Genomic DNA, 20,540 nt, shown 5'->3' with positions numbered 1-20,540 from the left:
CTGGTTTATGTTTAAGAATACAAATTTGAAACACAGTTGCAGTGCCTACAATAATCACTTTTGCCCTTGTAAATATGTTATGCATTTATCTAAATAACAAAAAATTTAGAAATGTTTTTCTGTGGAAAGCTTATCTGCTAACTAGTTAGCATTGCTCTTCAGACATACCCTCTTATGCATTTGTATAGGACAATATACATGGCTAGCTATAAAAGTGATCTGAGTGGATATAAGTATTCCTCTGTTTATACACAAGTTGTAATAATGGTATTCATTACTTTTATTCCAGACACCATCTGAAGAAAATCTGCAGCCAGACTAGAGCCCCCAGCCCCCCGCATTCTAAGGCAATGGAAAAGGCAGTTGGTGTCCATTCAGTCACTATTCTCTCGCTCAATTGAACAGAATCCCATTAGAAATGGATAACCTAATTTATCAAAACCCTCGCTTCATTCCTCATGAACTTGTACAGGCAAGCATTTAGATTTCAACACAGATTTAGCCGTTTACCTTTAAAAATCAGATGCTTAACAAGTAGCAGTAACTAACACATCCAAAACATCAGGTCTGTTTTTCCAGATAAGAAAATACTGTGACTTATCACCATCTCTCTATTAAACAAGATTAAAAATATCAGAAACTAACTTCTGCAAATGCTTCACCTCTTTGTTTTACCTGCTTCTGTGTACTTTAATCCTACTTTTACTTCTTCATGGTTTGCTTTTGGTGGCGGCCAGACAGTCTGGAGTCTCCCTGGAGTCTTGTCATCTTGCTCTGAGGGACTCAGGTCAGGCTGTTAAAATTACACAAGAAAAAATTAAAGTCTGCACTATCAATTGACTCCAAAACAGCAACCACCATGCTCAGCTCTACATATGTAGTCCAGAATGGTTATCTGCCTCATTTTACCGATTGAAACAGTGCTCAGTTGGTTGGAAGAGACACAAAGAAATCAGTGCAGGAAAATAATTTGGAGGAGGAAAATAACATATTGCACGTGACATACAATGACGTGTTGAAACTGTTCACATCTGTGTGAAAAGACGTCTGTCCTTTGGTGAACAATAGAGGTGGTCAAGAACACTAGGGTTTTTTCCTGTATCTTTTTTTCAGAGTGGAAAGACCCATCTGCGCTCCTCCTACAAGTAAACGTTAGTGGGATTCACCTAAGACATCATTTGAAAATATAATTTTCTGGAAGCAGAGCTAATTTATGAAATTCCTGCCCCACCCCCGGCAGCTTGCTCAGTCCACATACCGCATAGTACTGCCACATCAAAGTGCTGCTGAAGCTGGTAATGGGACTGCACTGTCAACTGGAATGCTAAAGTAACCCTTTAAATGCGTAAAAAAACCCCCACTAAACGAGCATTCTTTTAGAAGTTTACATTTTGGGTTTTTTTGTTTTTTTTTTTACATCGCCAGCGTTTCTGTAATCTGATTTACAACATGCTGCTACGAGTAACTGCATAGAGACAACGGCAGCAACAGCAAAGCCCTGTACGAAAGCGGCCCCGCAAGCGGCCCACAGGAGCAAGGAAGATGGAAAGGCAAGGCCCTTCTACTCCGGCCTTGCCCCGAGAAAACCTACGTTTGTACTAGACCAGACGCTAAGCAGACATTTCTAAAAGCCACTCCCGCTGACTCCCGAGCTTCCTGCCTCACCGCGTGTGATGACAGCTTCCCAAAGAGCTTTGCTGTGAGCCACACGAACGCTTACGCCAGCGCAGGGAATGGTGTAAGCAGGAAGGAGCAAGCCAGGAATGGGAGGGGCATGCACAGAGTGCAATTGCTGTACATGCCACGGCCAATGAGTACCTCTTTTCTCCTCCCCATAGGTAATTTACTACCAACTGGTATTATCGGTCTACCTAGGTGTCAGCCAAGATTTTTAAAAAGTTTTTAATTTTATGTAAGAATAAAAATTTGAAAGAGAGTACAACCAACACAGCAAATTAACTTAAGTAGCTTCAGGTTTAGAGTCCAGTCCTGCAAATGTAGTCATTCAGATAATTCCCCCTTTAGCCAACGAGCACAATCTTCTGGACTCATTATATCTGCCAAAGATGTAGCTGTAAGAATTTTGGGCTGGGGGAACCCCAACCCAAGAGTTACGCATTTAATTAAGAAGTTCAAGTCACACTCAAATTCATTTATCATTATGGTTCTATGAAAACTTAGCATAGCTTTTTTTTTAATTTCTTAAAAATATACTAACTAAACCTCCATATGCCTAAGAATATTAACCTTGCAAATGTTTATATTAAACCATAACGTGAGTCGTCTAATTGGAATCACTCAGTTATAGTCGGATAAGGTTAAATGCTTACCAATATTTGCAAAGCCAGATATATGCATGTAAGTAAGAAAAAAATTACTTCAAACTCTATGTCATGGACAAACCGAGTTGAAAATCATCTGTAACTTCTTGTATCAGCTCTTATCATAGAATTATTCCTAAGGCAAATGAAGTATTACTTTTAAAAATAAAAAACTCAATGAAAGAAAACAGAGTGAGATTGAGAAACTATTAAATAATACTACAGTAAATATTTGCAGCACCAAACTGATTTAAAGCCATACTTAACATATGGGCAACTGTTTTGCAGTGATCTTTTAAAATAAGAAACTGATTTTTAAGTTCTCACTTCTAATTGAAAGGCTGTGACTATCACCAGTTCTCACTGAATTCTGCTACAACTGCAGATGATCAAGAATTTTGACAAGTTAGCTCCAAGATTTCTTCAGTTGGGAATCCAAAATTTGAGATTGCCAAAAGAAGATGACAATTATGACATTTTGACCTTAAGTCCCCACCAATAATTTTTAAACAAGAAATTATTTTTTATCTGTCTACTTCCAGATCTTAGGAAGAAAAGTAATTCAACCTACAGATTTGTCTGCTGGTCCATCCCCAGGTTTTGATTTTGACCTTTCAAATACAGCTTTCAAGGACTCTTTTTCATTTCTCATTTTGCGTTTTATGGCTTCCAGCTCTGAAGTATCTGCAGTTGTTTCTTTTTTGGGAGGCCGTGTGAATAAAGCTTTGAAGACATCCAGTGCAGATTCAGCAGGGCTTGATTTTATTTCCTCAGAGGGAAATCGTGGTTCTGTTTTGCCGGAGGCTTTGTTCTCTTGAGCTTCATCACTGTCCTCGGTCTCCCCAGATCCCTCACCGGAGTCCTCGGTTCTATCTTCATTCTTGGAGACGTCTATGTTTAACAAGTGCGAGAGCTGTTCCAGGAAAGTAGGACTTGCTTTAGGTTCAGCTGATTTTTTTTTAGTGGTCAAACCTGACGTAATACTGGATTTCTTAACAGGCTGTCGTAATTTAAGCAGAGCTAAATCATTTTCCCTTGGTTTAATTTCTGTAACAGTTTCCCCATCCTCTGTGGTTAGTCCCTTTTTCCTCACACGTAGTCCACTAAAGAAAGCAGGCAGCTGGAAAGTCTTTTCAGCCAGTGCTGTTTTTTTGAGCGATGTATTATCAGCTGAAGGTCCTTGTTCTTCATCTGGAAGTTCTTGAGGGCATTCGCCTGTAGCAAGCAAGCGACTGAACTGCTCATCCATTAACATTTTGTCTCTTCCATTGGAGTCATGCTCCAGAATACCATCCAGCTCTTTTGGGAGTAGCTTAGAAACTGATGGGTGTAACTCAATGTCATCTGTATCCACAGTGTCATCACTGTTGCTGTGCCCTTCTGATTCTGACTCTTCCTTATTTTGATTGTTATCATCCAAAGTCTCAGCAGACAAAGCAGCATTATTTAGCCCAGATTCACTCATATTGTTTTCATCGGTGTCTAGGTCCTTACTCTCCGCGTCCGATTCTGTATCACTTGTTGTATGAACCAAAGTACCTTGCACGAGAATAGCATCCTTGTCATCATTGTCCAATTCGGACAAAGACGTCTGTACAAACCTTAACTGGTGAAGAAGCAATTCATTTTGTTCAGCTTCCAGTTCCAGGTCAGCTCCAGTTTGCCTGCCAGACATTGGGTCAGCTTGGCCACTGGTACTATTCATGCCGTGCTGATTTTCTGAGTCGTCATTACAATCATTATCATTCCTCTCATGCCAGGTGTTAGCATGAGAATTTATATTGGTGTGCAAAGGTTGAAATGCTTTAAGCACTGTTTCTTCTTTGGAAGCTGTAGATTCAAGTTTAGTTGTAAATCCAAAACGTGTTTTCACGGAAAATGTAGTGAAAAGATCAGGTTCGCTTTCTGCTGTATTCTCCAGGTCTGAAAGCTCACTACCATCAGGCACCGCATTTTCTTCTTCCATGTTGCGTGTAGTACAGGATAGGTTTGCTTCTAGCAGTGCTGCTAGCTCCTAAACAGATGTTTACTCCATGCATTCAGAGAGCAGCCTGAGCTCACTACAGGCGCTGCAACAGGCAGCGCTCCCCTGCCCTGCGAAGGCAGCCAGCCTCCCCCAGGTCAGCCTGCCCCTCCTTCGGGTTCCAGCGCTGCAGCCGGCAGCCAAGGCGTCCGTCGGGTCTCCAAACTCTACGTCGGGAGCAGCAAAAAGACCCACCGTAAAAAAAAAAAAAAAAAAAAAAAAAAGTTCTCAGCAGCGTCGGTAACTTGTTCCTTTACACAAAGGGCTTTTTGTTACAGCAAATATGCCAGCGCACTAATCTCGGTTGAAAATTCGACCAATGGTTACTGCTGGGACTCCTGCAATCCTACTGGCTGCACACAACTTCCTACGTGCTAAGTGCAGAGCAGCTATATAAACCAGCCTCCCAAACTGAACTGGGCGCATCTGTAGTTTCCTACTTCCTCGTCCCAGTACACGAGCTGTGAGTGGTTTTCAGCAGAAAACTCCTGACGGATTCTTTTGCATAGTCTTTTCACTTTGATAAAGATCTTCCTTTGTAAATCCATAATCACCAAAAACCGTCAAATGGAAACCCGAAGAAATGAATCTGAAGCTTCCAGTGCCACCGCCCGGAGCCTGTGCAGAGTCCCCACTTCCCGGCCGGCCAGAGCGAACTCGGGTGAGCGCCCTTGAAGCCAAAGAAAGCAGGAAAAAAAAAAAAAAAAAGAGAGAGGCTCTCTTCCGATTTGCTGCAGGTTTCATCTGGAATGCAGATTTCAGCCTCCAGGGCCATGAACAAAAACCAACAAGACTGGTTTCATATTACTACTGTCCTCACTGTGCACTGCTATTTCTGCGAACTGTACACAGGTACTTATCACAGGCGTTCGCCACACCCAGGGACTCGGAGCTCTTGGGTGGGCAGGGTAAACAGCCAGGAACGCCGAGTTAACTGTTTAGAAATCAGGCAGGCTGGCCACCTGCACTGCACCCAAGCTTGGGTTATTTCAAACCAGAACAATCTCTGCTGACATATTTTTTTGATAACTTTCATCTACCTAATGGTATATGTGCATGAGAGATTTGTTTCAGTTAATGCTGGCAAAAACATTTGAAGGAAATCTTCAAGACTGGAGCTGTCAGGGATAATACATACTTTTTTCATAACACACATATAAAGAAAGTACGAAATACTCTTAAGCACCTTTGATATTCAGAAAGTCAGTAATATTTAGGTCAGGTTCCAGTCAAAAGACTTCGCTTTTGCTCCTTTTTCAATTTTTGGAACTACAGAGACTGCAGATCTGCAGGAATATATATTTTTCTTATTCCGTGGCCTTTAAGAAGTTTGTTTAATCAAATTTCTCCATTGGCACCTTAGAAATTCAAAGATACGATTCTGGTTTTGCACCCAAGTTAGAGGGTCATTCCACAGTCAGCCATTTAGCTGTGATGAGGAATCTTAAACAAGCAACATGGGGAAAGCTGTCCTTCACGGGGAAACCAGCTGCAGATCACGCCACTCTGTCAAATCACTGAAAGACATTTACTGAAAAGCTGAATGTGACAGACAACAAGCAACAGCAAAGTATCCCAACACATTTAACTTTTGGTTTAATGTTTAAAAATGTAGACCGTCCAAAAAGCATGTGTTTACCTTTTCAGTATACTGTACAAGATCATAAAGTCAACGGCAGAAGTCATTGGTATCTACTGCAGGAAGAAAGTTTCCTGAAAATCAGATTGTAATACTAAGGGCTTAGATGAAGCTTACAGACATCTTTTCAATTACAGGGTTGCACGCATACGTATAGACAGAGGGCACTGGAATCTTTCCCATCTTTATCTGTGATTTAACATTGTGCCTTCTGCCTTACCGCCTGCCTTTTCCTGTAGTGAGCTCCGGACTTGCTTCTCCGCTATGCTTAATCATCAGGTGCCAAGGACAGAAACGACTGACAGGTCTTGGCTCCCCTTGTTTTCCAGGCTTAATATAGATTAATATCGCAAAAGGAAGCTCTACATAAGGAAAGAGACACTGAGCCTTTATCACTCCCTATGCCAACCCACTCTTACAGTCCCAGGGTTAATAAGCGGAAGGCGGCTACCTCAGCACTGGTCATTTCCCCCTTTCCTGAAGGCAAATCTACAGCAATTCTAAATTTCATTTTATGACAAAATAACTGGGGCAAAGTGACCCTAGTGAACCAAAGTTTTACACATTTAAATTTACATCTATTTTTATGTTCAACCACAGGACTAATTGTTAATTGTCCTGATAAATTCTATGCTTATATCTTGCTTATTTATTTATGTACCTATTTATTTGGGGTTTGGTTAACTTATGATGGATAAACATTAAATCGTATTTTTCTAGAACAGTTTAGTTGGTCACTAACAAAAAATATACCTACATGAACAACTTTGTGGTACCTTTTAAACTAAACATACGTATTCAGAGATTATGCCAAAATATTTATTTAACTGTTTATATTAATGACAACCCACACTTAGAATAAAACTTCTCTGTAATAATCTAGGGTCATCAAGCTGTAACAGTCCTACAAATATGGTACGTAGGCAGGATACTGAAAATAGCCACTATCTAACTATTTAAGGTTTTAACAGTATGTATGAAAAGTTTAGTTTAAAAGTGGACTTAAAAGCAGGAAAACCATACTTTACATCTAAACAGCACCCCAACAAAATTTATGAGACAATGATCAAATTAGTAGTGAAAAGGATGGTGCTTTGGGTGTCAGGCCGAAGTTATGCAATGTATTGAGATGCTAGAAAACCCAGTTGAACACTGAATAATTAAAACTCCAAAAGGAGAAATGTACCTTAAAAAACCAGAGGTAATCTCAAAAGCCTGCAGAAAATGATACTGCTTTATGTGTACCTCTTCTCTTGATAATGAACTCTAGGAAGTGAGAAGAGACTTTCAAGCTTTTTGAGCATTAGGATGAACAGAGGGACTCATCTCTGTATCTACCCCTGGAGAAATGATCAAAACCTGGAAGCCAGCCAGTCTGTCAAATTCACCACGCCGTCCATGAACCCCCAGCCTCAATTAACACTTCTGTAAGGACTTGTTTCTCACAGTGTGATGATCATCCCAGTGGACAGTCCCCTGCTGAGGGACTGGACAACTGATAATGAAGTACACATTAGTACTTACCCCACAGAGTGTTTCTGGGTAAAATACATACATCAATATGTGCCCTTATATTTTTACACAAGGAGGAGATCACCATATTGTGATGTGCAAATGAGACGGAGCCAGTTTGTTGGCAGAAGTGTTTTAATGCTGGGTGGATGTATCTCATAAGGAAAATCTCTCTGAACTGGCTGTAATACTGCATCTGAAGGAAGAAACAACTTCAAAATCTCTAGAAAAAATCAGTTATGATAATGTTACAGGTCTCTTTACTTAATAAAACTGACAACTCTCTGGCGCCTTGGAAAAGCCCCTAAAACCTGTCATAGCAACTTTCAGGGCAGTGAACACACTAATTATACAAAAGGACAATAATTCCTTACAGCTTAAAGTGCATTTAATAATCCACACCCTTTCTGACCTACATTTCATCACAGACAGAAGTCACACCTACAAGTCGCTCCAGCTCTCTTCTTGAGGTGTCTAAGAGCTCCCCTGTAGTAGGTTTTAAAACTAGCTTTGGAGAAAACACACAATAAGCCAGAATAAAGTAATCTAATGTCTATCACTATTGTACAGCTGAGCTCAAGGCTTCCTGACCCCATATCTATTCAGATTGCCTTTTCAGATGACTGTAATAGCAAACTAGAGAAGCATGAACAGGGCATGAAGACACGGTTCTGTATAGAAAACAAACTTCCTACTGCTTTTTCAACATAAAGAGCTTTTGCCCTGGTTTCATCAGGGATAGAGTTAATTTTCTTCCTAGCAGCTGGTGTAGTGCTGTGGTTTGGATTTAGGATGAGAATAATGCTGATAACACACGGATGTTTTAGTTGTTGCGAAGCAGTCGAGGACTTTTCAGCCTTTTCATACTGCCCTGCCAACGAGAAGGTAGGGGGTGCCCAAAAAGCTGGGAGGGGACACAGCCAGGACAGCTGACCCAAACTGGCCAAAGGGATATTCCATACCATGTGATGTCATGCTCCGTATATAACTGGGGGTTGGCTGGGAGGTGCTAGGAACTAGCTGAGCATTGGTTCTAAGTGGTGAGAAATTGTGCCGTGCATCACTTGTTTTGTATATTCTATTATTATTATCATTATCCTTTTCTGTCCTATTAAACTATCTCTATCTCAACACACGAGTCTTACTTTTTTTTTTCCTTTTTGATTCTCTTCCCCCGTCCCACTGGGGACGGGGAGGGAGCAAATGGTGGTGTGGTTGTTTTAGCTGCCTGCTGGGTTAATCCATGACAGCTTTAAACAAAGAAAATTTTGCATAATTTCTTGAAAATGATTATAGAATCAAATCTGCACAAATGGTGTCAGGCTTCAGAAGAGCCCTGTGAAGCGGCAGGCCGCAGTTGTGTCTCAGGCAGTGTGAACAGATCTGAAGCTCAGCTGACACAGTCCTGGCCTCTGCCCCGTCCCCAGCCCAATGCTTACTGTGCTGACTGATAATGATCTTAACGTTCTCCTGCTCTCCTGTCTGTCTCTCCTGCTGTTTATCTTGTTTTATACTTAGCATTTTAACTCTTTAAATAAAAACTCTGAAATAAAAACTCTTAAATAAAAACTCTGAAATAAAAGGCGGTGGCGATGGAAGGAAACCTATAAGTCCTGCATTTTCATCAATATTCTCAGCGTTGTTACCTTACTATAGACAATTATGTGAGCAATTTTCCTGAGACTTGAGGATCTGGGTATGACTAACATAATCACTTTAAATGTGAATAATTAAGTTTAGATGTAGCGACAGAAACATAGATATGATAATTCTTATCAAAATTCAGCATAACATGATATTAACAGAATGAGTGAACACCAGGCACATTTGGTATAGGGGGCTGTAGAAATGCAGTGTGGTTTTTAACATCTTCATCAAAATTCTGCTTGACATTGAAATATGGACTACTTTAGTTATGTGGTTATAAAACCAGAAAGCACATTAAGAAAGTCAGTTTACTATTTCGAAGGACTACATATTGTATCAATAAATCATAGAATGGTTTGGGTTGGAAGGGACCTCAAAGATCATCTAGTTCCAACCCCCCTGCCATGGGCAGGGACACCCTCCACTAGACCACGTTGCCCAAAGCCCCATCCAACCTGGCCTTGAACACTTCCAGGGATGGGGCATCCACAGCCTCTCTGGGCAACCTGTTCCAGTGCCTCACCACCCTCATAGTGAAGAATTTCTTCCTAACATCTCATCTAAATCTCCCCTCCTTCAGCTTAAAGCCATTACCCCTTGTCCTGTCACTCCATGCCCTTGTAAACAGTCCCTCACCGTCTTTCCTGTAGGCCCCTTCAGGTACTGGAAGGCTGCAATCAGATCTCCCTGGAGCCTTCTTTTCTCCAGGCTGAACAATCCCAACTCTCTCAGCCTGTCCTCATAGGAGAGGTGCTCCAGCCCTCTGGTCATCTTCGTGGCCCTCCTCTGGACTCGCTCCAACAGGTCCATGTCCTGCTTATGTTGGGGGTCCCAGAACTGAACACAGCAGCGCCAGAGCTGAACGCGGTAGCCCCAGAGCTGAACGCAGTACGCATTCCAAATGTATGGAGCAGTTAGCCTATAAAACCCATCATATGAAAAACCAGTGGTAGTTCTGAGGCTGCACTTGTAGAAGAGATGTATTGGCTGATCTGGTTAAAACCAGCAGACATACAAGTGACAAAGACAGGGAACAGAAGATCACTGTGAACTGTGTAAGTAAACTGAGTAAGATCTTTGTGCATTAAGGCACAAAGGCCGGCACTTAGTGTAACAAAGAATGGGGATGAATTTTTAATCTTTTCCCTTTGTGCTTTCCTTTTCTAGGTTGTTCTCTTTTCACCTTCTTTTCATTTCAACAGGCCTTTTGCTCCCCATCTACAGTATGATGTAATAAAGATTAAAGAAAAAACTTTATAAAATGAAATCCACATAGGAAACGTCAAATAATTTACCAGAATTTCTTAAGTAATTAGTAGCTATTAATAGTTACTTTAGCTGCATTTTCACATCTCATTTATGTGCTTTTATCTGAGATGAAATGCTGTATAAAGAACAGGGTGGAGTTGCATTTCTGTTTTGTTTCATTATCTTCCGTATCTCTATATCTTCTGTATGCTGGATTGTGAATGAGAATTCAGCATGCTCCAACTAAGATTTAAAATCTAATGCAGGACTTTTTTTCAGGCTTCTGCTAGAGATTGTGCATTTGAAATTCCTGTCAGAGCAGAATTCATCCACTGTCTCCCTCATCTACTTTTATCTGCCTCCTTCCAACGAATAGAAACATCTTTTCAATAACATAAGCAAATACTAGTATATTTATATCTGCACATATACAAATATATTATACATTTCTGTAAGGATGTTCCTAATCCATAGAAAGCAGAGCTATTCAATAAGAAGCTTTGTTTTTCACATTGTCACTATCATGACTGTAACTGCATTTTAAAACAGTACTGCCTAACTTTTTGATCAGTCAGGCTGAACTTTTTCTTCCAACAGCGGGAAAGGGCCATAGATCACACGACGGGATGTAGCGCAACTGTGAGTAAATACATTGGTCCATTTCAGTTGCTATTTCCTGGAAACATCATCTTTGTTTCAGAGTTGCTTTTCAGACACAGCCACATTTTTTGACCACAGTTGTCTTGCCGCCCGATCTGAGGCGTGCACAGGGAAGACAATATCTGGGAGTGGATTGCTGTCACCAGAGCAACTCATGCAGCCTATTTTTGGCCATTATCGTTCTTATAGGCTGCTTGCAGCAGTGCTGCCGTCCAAACGGACTCTGATGGCAGCACCAGCAGAAACCTTCTCACTGCTGTCCTTTGCCAGCTCCTCCTCCAATCCCTTGCTGCACAACTTGACATCTGCTTAATCTTGAAGCGGAAAAATAGTCTTTAAGATGCAAGGGCTCTGCAAGTAATTCAGCCCAGAGTTCTGTCCTGAAAAACTTTCAAGAGTGTCACAGGGAGTGAGCTGCAGGATGAAGTGTCCTGGTGGGTCTCTAACAGCCCATCAGCCCAACCTGAGCACCCCTTTTTTATAGAAGTTGAGGCTTTTGTTCTGAATCTCTTAGAAACAGTGGAATAAATATGCTTCCTTTTTAATTACAAGAAACTGAAATAATTCCCTTTTTCATAATGCAGTTAATTAGATTTTTAGACAGAAAATGCTGCTTAAAAAAGAGTAAGAAAAATGGAAACAAACTGCTTGCTAATCTTAGATATCTCATATTTTACTCAAATTAAATGGCTTTTAATTTGGAACTCCTCCTGCTCTACGCAAGGACTTTGTAAATGCAAAGTATCCTCATGGACTGGTGTCATGGTTTAACCCCAGCCGGTAACTGAGCACCAGGCAGCTGCTCGCTCACCCCTCCTCCATCAAGGGGATGGGGAGGAGAATGGAAAAAAACCTCCTGGATTGTGATAAAGACAGTTTGATAGGATAACAAAGGATAATAATAATAATAACAACAACAACAAGTGATGCACAAATGCAATTGCTCACCACATGCAGAAGGAAAAAATAAAACAGCTCGATGCCCAGTCTGTTTCTGAACATACATAGCATGACGTTCTATGGCAGGGAATCTCCCTTTGGCCGCCCTGGGTCAGCTGTCCTGGCTGTGCTCTCCCAGCTTCTTGGGCACCCGGCAGGGCGTGGGAAGCTGAAAAGTCCTTGACTTAGTGTACACACTGCAACCACCTAGCAACAACTATAAACATCAGTGTGTTATCAACATTGTTCTCATCCTAAATCCAAACCACAATGCCGTACCAGCTACTAGAAAGAAAAGTCACTCTATCTCAGCTGAAACCAGGACAACTGGATTCTCCCTGTTGTAGCATGTATTTGTAGCAGTGATAACCACTACGTCACAGTTCTTTTCAGTCCAGTTATTTGTTTTCATCTCAACATTTTCTTACAAGGATAAACCTGTATCTTTACAGTACTACAACAACATTCTAATGAATTATTTTAGGAAAAGGAGGCTAGGACTAGAAATCGATTTTATAACATGCTCAGGAGAATAGCAACAGTGAGTGTAAGCATCATTAAAAGCATTTTAAATGTACTTCTAAGTCAGTTCTGGTATTTCTACCAATAGATGTCACTGTTACACAAATTTGTGTTAGCGTTTCTTTGCACAAACTGTATTATTTAGTCTAGTCTTTAAAGCATTTTCTTTCAACCATGCCATCCTTTCTATGTTTCTTTCCTTTTCTACTACGTTATGTTGCCTTCTCCCTCTGATTTGAAAACTAGTGCCAAAACATAGTGTCTATCTGTCGGCTGGTTACTGCTCATCCTGGGAGCACAGGAGTATTTCCAGCTAGACTGGGCTGGGCCTTGCTGAGCAAGCGGCTCACATTGTGATTAACTCAGGTTGCCATCTGAAGCTTCGGTGTCTCATATCCCAGGAAGTTCAGAAACTTTTTGTGTCAAATTCTTGGCCAGTCTGACTCCAGTGCCAGTTCAGCTGCTCCAAAACTCTGAGAAGCAACAACACGGCTCCCGGCAGTCCTGGGCTGTGCACATGCACGTGCACGCACACACACACACGCACATGTGCACGGGCGCACACGCTCACACACATGTGCGCACACACTGCTTGCTGACTTCAATCTTCCTGGCACCTATTCTTACCCTTGTCGTCTCCTAGTTGCTAGCTCCTACAATCTATTTCCAGGAAAACAACTAAATTAAACTAAACACGCATCATGATTTTAGAAATCGCGCATCATATATCTTAATCTATTTATATAATTTTAAAAAAATTCTGTATGTATTGCTCTCAGACTTAGCTGCACAAACGCATATGGACTCACAAACCATCTGGAAAACTGTATCCCATCCAAAATTTTGCAGTTCGTCAGTTATTTTGGAACATGGTTTTAGACATACCAGAAATAAAAGCATACCAGAAATGTAATTGTATATAATAAATCCTTGTTTAAACCCAATATAGCATGAATAGAGTCCTACTCACATTCAGTTCTAGGCTCAAATGCAACACGTTTCTGTTGATCTTCTCTTTCTCACTTGAATGAGCAAATGGGTTTGAGTGCCCCAGTCTGCAATCCAAAACCCAGGTATCTTCATCTCTGTTTGCCACATCCAAGTTAGTCAGCTGTTCAGTGTAGTCATCCTTTAAAGCACACTCTGCTGGAATGCCAAAGTGAAATGAAATTAAATAAAATAAATGTACGCATCTGCAGATAATCCCTGCACATAGAAAGTTCTGTATCTTTTTGAAAGTCTGGTACACACTACCAACGCACGCACTTACAGTGCTCCTGTTTGTTTAAAACAAAACAGAACGGCATAAATGGGGTACATACATACTTTGTTTTCACTCAGGAAAAATGATTTTGTACTTAAATTTCGTGGGACAGATGGAGCAACAAAAGTGAGCTGCTTGTCTTTCTCCCAAACAGAGACGCACGCTGTACGTAAGGTGCGTGAGTTTTCACCGCCTCTGCCAAGGCGCTCTTACTTGCCCTCCTGAACGTGCTTGTTACGCACGTTTCAGAGGTGGCCGTGAAGTATAAAACTAAGCTAAGGAAACTTAGGCAAAGTTTTTGACATCGGCCCAACACAGCCTTCGCGGGAACTGTGCCAATCCGCATTAGTCCCCTACACCAAATGCATAAAAAGCAGAGTCTTGCAATCAGAAGCGATACTTAATACTTTACCTTGCCCCAGTGTGTTGGGTTTGCGTGGCAAGGTTTTGGTAGCGGGGGGGCTGTAGCCCCCCCGCTACCAAAACCTTGCCACGCAAACCCAACACACCCAGTAACCTTAAACATAGCGTTAACCAAGTTTTGGAATGGTTTAGTTATAAACGAACAGATGTGAATTTAGCAGGTGAGGTCAGAGTAAAACCTGAGAGCCAAGAGCACAGACCTGTCACTCACTGCAGCCACCCAGCCCTCTCCCTCCCCTTCGCAGCATCGCTGCTTTAGTAGTCTCCCAAAACAGCAATAGGTCTTTTTCTGCATGATAGCCTCTAATTTAGCGATGAGAAAACCAATGAACTCCACGAAGTCAGTGTGTTCTCTGAAGTGTAACGTCTGCAATGATATAGGATATATACTCCTCTTTTTATATTCCCTGGGTTATATACTCTCTTTCATATACACAGATACATCCATGTTGGAACATTCTGGTGGAAAATTCAGACACTAGCACAATTCCTGGCTGCTACATATGGTAGCTTAGTGTTATACAAGCAACTGCACTTACAATTTTGTAATTTGTTTTTAATTTTTTGCATTTTTCCCTAATTTTAAAAGATCGCGTTAAAAAAGAGGCACTAGGATTGGAATCTGTAAGCTTGTTTGCTTAAATATAGGCTGATTTTCAAACTTGCTGAAAGCTTATAGCTCCAAATAATTTAGGTGCCACACTGTATCAATAAGCATAGTAAAGTAAAATACTTGGTAAAATGGCCAACAATCCAAAGTACAAATCAGTTATTATTGTGTGAATAAACTCATCTTTCTTCTTATTCACACAAAATCTCAAAATGAGATCCTATCAAAAGACAGCATTTCTGCAAAAAGAGTATAACGCATACTTTACACTTTTTGAAATGATGCACTGCATATAATATGAAACTGTAGCAAGATATTCAAACACAAGACAGCGTATTTTAGGACATACTCAAGTTCATCTTTAAGATCAGGCATCTAAAGAGAGACTTGCTTTCTGACTTTCTGAATCCTTGCTTTTTTGTATATTCTTACGCATTTGATAAACTATTTTTCTTGTTGGCCCTTACGTCATTATATAAGCGATTCGGATATTTAGAAAACTTTAAGTTCAGAAATACAAATATTATGCTTTGTAGTATAATAAGCTGAATAAAATGTATCTGTTGAAAATTTACCTCATCTTTACTGCTCCATACAATTAACCCAGTTACCTCTGCCCACTCTATTTTACATGACTATAACGTGGAAAATATAAAGAAAGTTCCTGGTGACAGGAGAGGAAAAAGTAAAAAATCACCATTTTTAAGGTAATTGAACATATTTGTATCATGCTAGCAACCTATCGTGCCAGCTTTTAGCCTTTCTCCTCATTTCTGTCACATACCAATGCTACGGTTTTTGTAGGTATCTACCGACTTCACACTGCAAAAAAATTGGAATCTTGTCATATAACCTACAAAACCCATACATGCTTCCATAAAACAATGCAGCACTAAAACAGTATTAAAATGCATATATATAGAGTAAACCCCAGGAAATACTACCATTTTTAATTCAACGCTCTTTGGGAATTCATTTTGCTTTTTGCAATTACCTATTCACTGATTCCCCCCCCCCACCCCGCTCAGCATTACCTGCAGTACTTCAAAGCTTGACTACAGCTGCATTCTGCAGCCAGTTTGAATCAATTTTTTTATCTATGTCCCCTCCGTTTCGAGATGTCTATTCTAGGTCAGCTACTGCTAAAGAGAAAATTCCTATGTGGCAGTGAATTTTACCCATAATGTGGTTACTCTCATAATTTTCATTGATTCATGAGTGATACAGAGCAGTAGCAAGGGGCCCCATTCAGGATTCCTTCTTGCAGCAGCTGGTCTTTCCCATGATTAACCGTGGCACAGCTAAGAACGGCCAGCCCTGCCAAAAGCTTTCTGGGCCACTACAAAAATGAGTACCTCCCTCAGCTGCAGAGATTCAGTTTTTGTCCAAATTGAATTTTATGCACCATCATATTCATTTATATTATTTTCGCTGTTGGCAGACTGCTCGCCAGTCTGTTACCAAGCCTCTATTCTCCACCTTCTGTTCCACTTATTACGTCATGTTCTGTTCTGTGTGGGTTTACCTTGCTAGCTGATGACGCCATTGTTCCCTGGACCAGTTCTCACCTGTACGCGCTGTGAGCATACAGCCACTGCTACGCTAAGGGACCCATCCGCCTCAGCAGACAGTGGAATATGAAAGGAGAACTTTAACCATCTCTCTAACTATTCTATTTTAAGCAAATTCTTAAATACTTGGCCATTTTTTCCCCTTAAGTTCACCGTTCTGTCAGCTCCGACAGATGGATTTTACTGCTGCTTACACTTCTCCAGGAAACAATTTTTTTTTTTAAATTGGCAACCCACTGCAATCCACCAAGAGGAAAACTAGATTGTTTCTATAATTTCAGAGACTGTGGTTGAATTAGGTTTATATGCTGCATACATTTATAATGAATGTTTTAAAATATCTGAGTGTGTGTTTAAAAAAAGGTCATATATATTTTATGCACGTATATGCAAACACATGTATGTATCCATTCAATCATCGGCTTTAGCCAACTTAACTGATGTGACATCTTTTTTTTTTTTCTTTTCTTTTTTTTTTCCTTTTTCCCCCCCTGTGAAAAAAAGGCTTCCAAGACACTCCAATTGCTACTCAAACTGTCTTCCAGGTTTTACAGCTTACATCAATTAGGTGCTGCCTGCCATGAACACTACATGCAGAAAGAAGACTGCCCAAATACAGATTTGCTGCCATCTATTGTCCCAAGGGAACAGAAGACAGAGCAAAGTAAATGCAGGAAGACCGAGTACTTAATGCTTCCTTGGCAATTTGTACCACGCAGACTTAGCAAGTGTAAGTAAACAACTTTTTTATCTTGTCAAGTTTACAGGTAAGAGAAACGAGGCGCTGAAACCTCAGGGATACAGAGGCGGTCATACCATCAGACTGTGGTAATAAAGAGCACATCCAGGATCTCCTAAACCCACTAGTCCTATGCTGAACCGTCATAACCGTAATGCAATTACACCTGTACTTTTTTTGTACAAATGTCACACTCTTGTCATACAAAGTCTGTTAAACACAATCTCTTAAATTAGCAAACAGGCATATTAGATAACATGTAATACGTTTCCATTAAGTTACTATTGTGGAATCCACAGTTCTACAGTTTCTACGGGACGTAGTATGTTTTCTCTGGGCAGTCTCTCTACAGAAAGCCTGTTTGTACTTTCTCAGCTGTCTTGGAAAAAGAACTCGGGGGAAAAAAATAAGCTTCTCTTTTTTTTTTTTTTTTTTGCCATTAGTCCAAGGAATTAGGATGAGTCATAATACCCATTCCCTGTGGGAACATGGTTTGCTTAACCACAACACGCTTCAGGCTGAGACCAATGTTTACACTGTGTCTTTTTAGCTTTTGTTTTCTGATCACTGATCATTCTGTATATTAATCTTTTAATCGCACTCCATTCTTTCTAGATTGCTTTGTTATAGCACACATGCTGAAAACACGGTGGCTACTCTTTTTGGTATGGCGATTCCTATGTAATGTACAATTCTATTGCTTATTTGATTAAATGTTATAAACACTCCTATATGTGCAGCATGAATAAAGAAAGCCTTATGTTAATTAGGTGCTTGTGTCCACTGCTTGCCTCTTGGAAGGAGTGAAAAGGTAAATAAAATAAAATTTAAGTCTTTGTACACCATTTGAGAACAAGTCTCAGAATGCCAAATTTTGTGGACCTTTAAGGTTTTGGGGGTCTTAAATTTTAGAAACAAACAAACAAAATAAATATGCAAGTAGATTTATTCAGCAAGTGGACCACAAAACCGAAGCAGTCTGGCAAAGCTGCTTATTTAAAGTCACCGTTTTGACAGCAGAGCTGAACACTCTGCACATCAGAACTACATTTAGAGCACTTGTGGTACTACTAACTGAAGACAATATATTACTGTAGGGATGTAGCTGTTGCAAGATCTCACATCAGCAAGTCACAGCATGTTAAACAACCTTTGGTATAGTTCCTTGCCCAAATAGATTAAGATTGACCACTGTTACTGAAAGCATTGGTGGAATGTAAGGGTAACCTCAGCTGAAAAGTCAACATATTTTTTAAAAACATGGAAATCCAAAATACACAGATCCTACCAAAACTATTTTTTACTGTGTGCACCTCAAATTTTACAATCCATCCCTCTTGCCTGACCTTTTTCTTTCTAAATCAGGAACCAAGCAGTAAATGCTTCCTGATTTTTCTTGTTTAAAATTTCTCTTTTCTTTTGGTACAGACACCAATTTAATAAATCTCAATTTAAAAATAGCATTGTGAAATAGTCTCCGCAGTTTCAGATTCTGTGGGTAGATGGTATTGCACAGTTCCATGCACATGCCATCTGTGGTATCTTAGATCTGTTAGAACATTAAGACATTAATTCTGTATAAACATATATATTCTGCATCCAATATTCCCATGTACGTAGCTGACACAGAGGACAATAAGATTTGCTTTTCTGGAGTTAAACTCTGTTTTGAAGTTGAAGAAATATGAATAAGTAGGGAGAAAAATAAGAAAAGCTGAAAGGGAATTAAAAAATCTAGAATGTGTTTAGGAATGAAGACATATGTGACTTTTTGTCATCTTTCCCCCTATTTCCTATGTTTCTATTTATTCTGTATTGGAGCATGAGGTGATCTGTACTATAAGCAGTTTAACAAAAGATTGTCTATGTTTCCACAGTACATTTAAGGATTTTTTTTTTGGTGATGACAATTTGTGGATTTCAAAAAGCAAATGTTAGGCCTGCTACTTGCTATACTGCTCTAACAAAGAAACCTGAATAGCACGGTACAATTTTGAAATCAAATCCCTGAAAGCGGTGTGTGTAGGAACAAAGCCCTGGAGCATCAACACCCTGCAGTGGGAGTTGAGGATTGGGGTCCTTGTAATGTTCAGAGAGCTAGAAGCTCCTGGAGTATCAATATCGAAAACAATCAACAATTTTGTGTCTTTTGGCTGTGTCCTATTTCTCCCAGCAAATAGTAAATACAATTTAGTATTGCCAATAATGGAGAAAAATATTTAAGTGGCTTCAAATCCATTCGATTGTTAACAGAGAACTCTATTACCAAGTAAAATTAAGACCTCCCTCTCTAGCCCTCTCTAGCTGGTAAATAAAGATTAGTGTGTAATTCTGAAGGGCTAACTCAAACTAGGATATCTTCCCACAGGAGGAGAGACATTGTACCTAGCCTTGACACGAACCTCTAACATTAAAAAAAGAACCACAACAAGAAAACAGTGAAGATAAAATTCTCTGGCCTAGAAAAGTTGAGTGTACAACCACTAAACATAGGAACGTGAAGGAAATTCAAAATATTTATTTTCTTGTGAAAAACATTTGTGCAGCTTGTCAATGCAGAGTGTATCAACTGCAAGAGCATGTGATACAACTCAAAGTTTCTCCAAAAATGCTTCTGAATGGTCACAAACCTGAGAAAGATTAGCAACATCTAGCAAATCCCACCAATTACTTGTATAAATTTCATGGGTTTTTATTAAAATAACTTTCCATTTAGACTGTTGACATTGAATTTTATTTATAATTTTTTTTTTATTAAGGGTCTACATTTACAGTCCTTTATATACTTTATACTGCTTTTTTCCTCCACCTCCACCTCTTTATTCCAGATAAAAAAAAAACCCATCCCCTAATAGAGCAAATCCTAATAGCAAAAATGAGAATACTTATCACTAAATTAGTGTAAAAGAACTAGCACAATTTGGATTAGGAGAAAAAAAAAAAAAGCACAAGACCATGAGCATAAGGATGAGAGAACCATATTCCCATATTCAAGTTTCAATGCCGTGCAACCATCCCACAAGTGCTCAAGAAACCTGAGGAACAGGAACTCTAGCAACAAGTACAGGATGTATTTGCTGAATTAGGATATGGTCCTTGCAAGCTACTGAGTAGCGTGACCCCATTCAGCATACTGCTTTAGCATGTGCTCCAGTTTCACCAGGTTAGTTACACTGGGCAAATAACGAGCTGGACCTGACTTGTTACTTTCCAGCCAAATCTTGGTTTCAGATGCAAGCGGGATGCTCTCCAAGTGTTCACAATTGACGTTATAAGCAAAGAAACGAAGCCACGAAAAACCCCACGAGGACATAACACAGGAGGCAGTTGGCCCTTTGGTGCAAATTCTGAATCTCTTACTGTTCCCAGAGGAGTTCCATGTGTCCACAGCCAAACCCCACAATCAGCGTTCAGGCCAAGGT

The 20,540-nt window shown here is 40.1% G+C and overlaps 2 protein-coding genes across 2 annotated transcripts in view; both read right to left on the bottom strand.

The window, feature by feature from the left end:
* Positions 1 to 4,966, bottom strand: part of LOC129207266 (formin) — a 142,010-nt gene extending 137,044 nt beyond the window's left edge. The window contains exons 1-2 of the mRNA XM_054827950.1: positions 2,893 to 4,966; positions 676 to 793 (exon numbers count right to left, since the gene is read on the bottom strand). Coding sequence (XP_054683925.1) covers positions 676 to 793; positions 2,893 to 4,287 — 1,513 coding nt within the window. The 5' untranslated portion in view covers positions 4,288 to 4,966. The remainder of the gene's footprint in view (positions 1 to 675; positions 794 to 2,892) is intronic.
* Positions 4,819 to 20,540, bottom strand: part of LOC129206754 (formin-1-like) — a 56,189-nt gene continuing 40,467 nt past the window's right edge. Inside the window, exons 3-6 of the mRNA XM_054826553.1 lie at positions 13,482 to 13,657; positions 7,539 to 7,691; positions 6,204 to 6,313; positions 4,819 to 5,014 (exon numbers count right to left, since the gene is read on the bottom strand). Coding sequence (XP_054682528.1) covers positions 4,819 to 5,014; positions 6,204 to 6,313; positions 7,539 to 7,691; positions 13,482 to 13,657 — 635 coding nt within the window. The remainder of the gene's footprint in view (positions 5,015 to 6,203; positions 6,314 to 7,538; positions 7,692 to 13,481; positions 13,658 to 20,540) is intronic.

The sequence above is a fragment of the Grus americana genome, chromosome 5 (assembly GCF_028858705.1).
Source record: "Grus americana isolate bGruAme1 chromosome 5, bGruAme1.mat, whole genome shotgun sequence".
In the NCBI taxonomy this organism is placed as follows: Eukaryota; Metazoa; Chordata; class Aves; order Gruiformes; family Gruidae; genus Grus; species Grus americana.
Note: the sequence above shows the minus strand (reverse complement) of the source record. Positions and strands in the feature narration are given on the sequence as shown.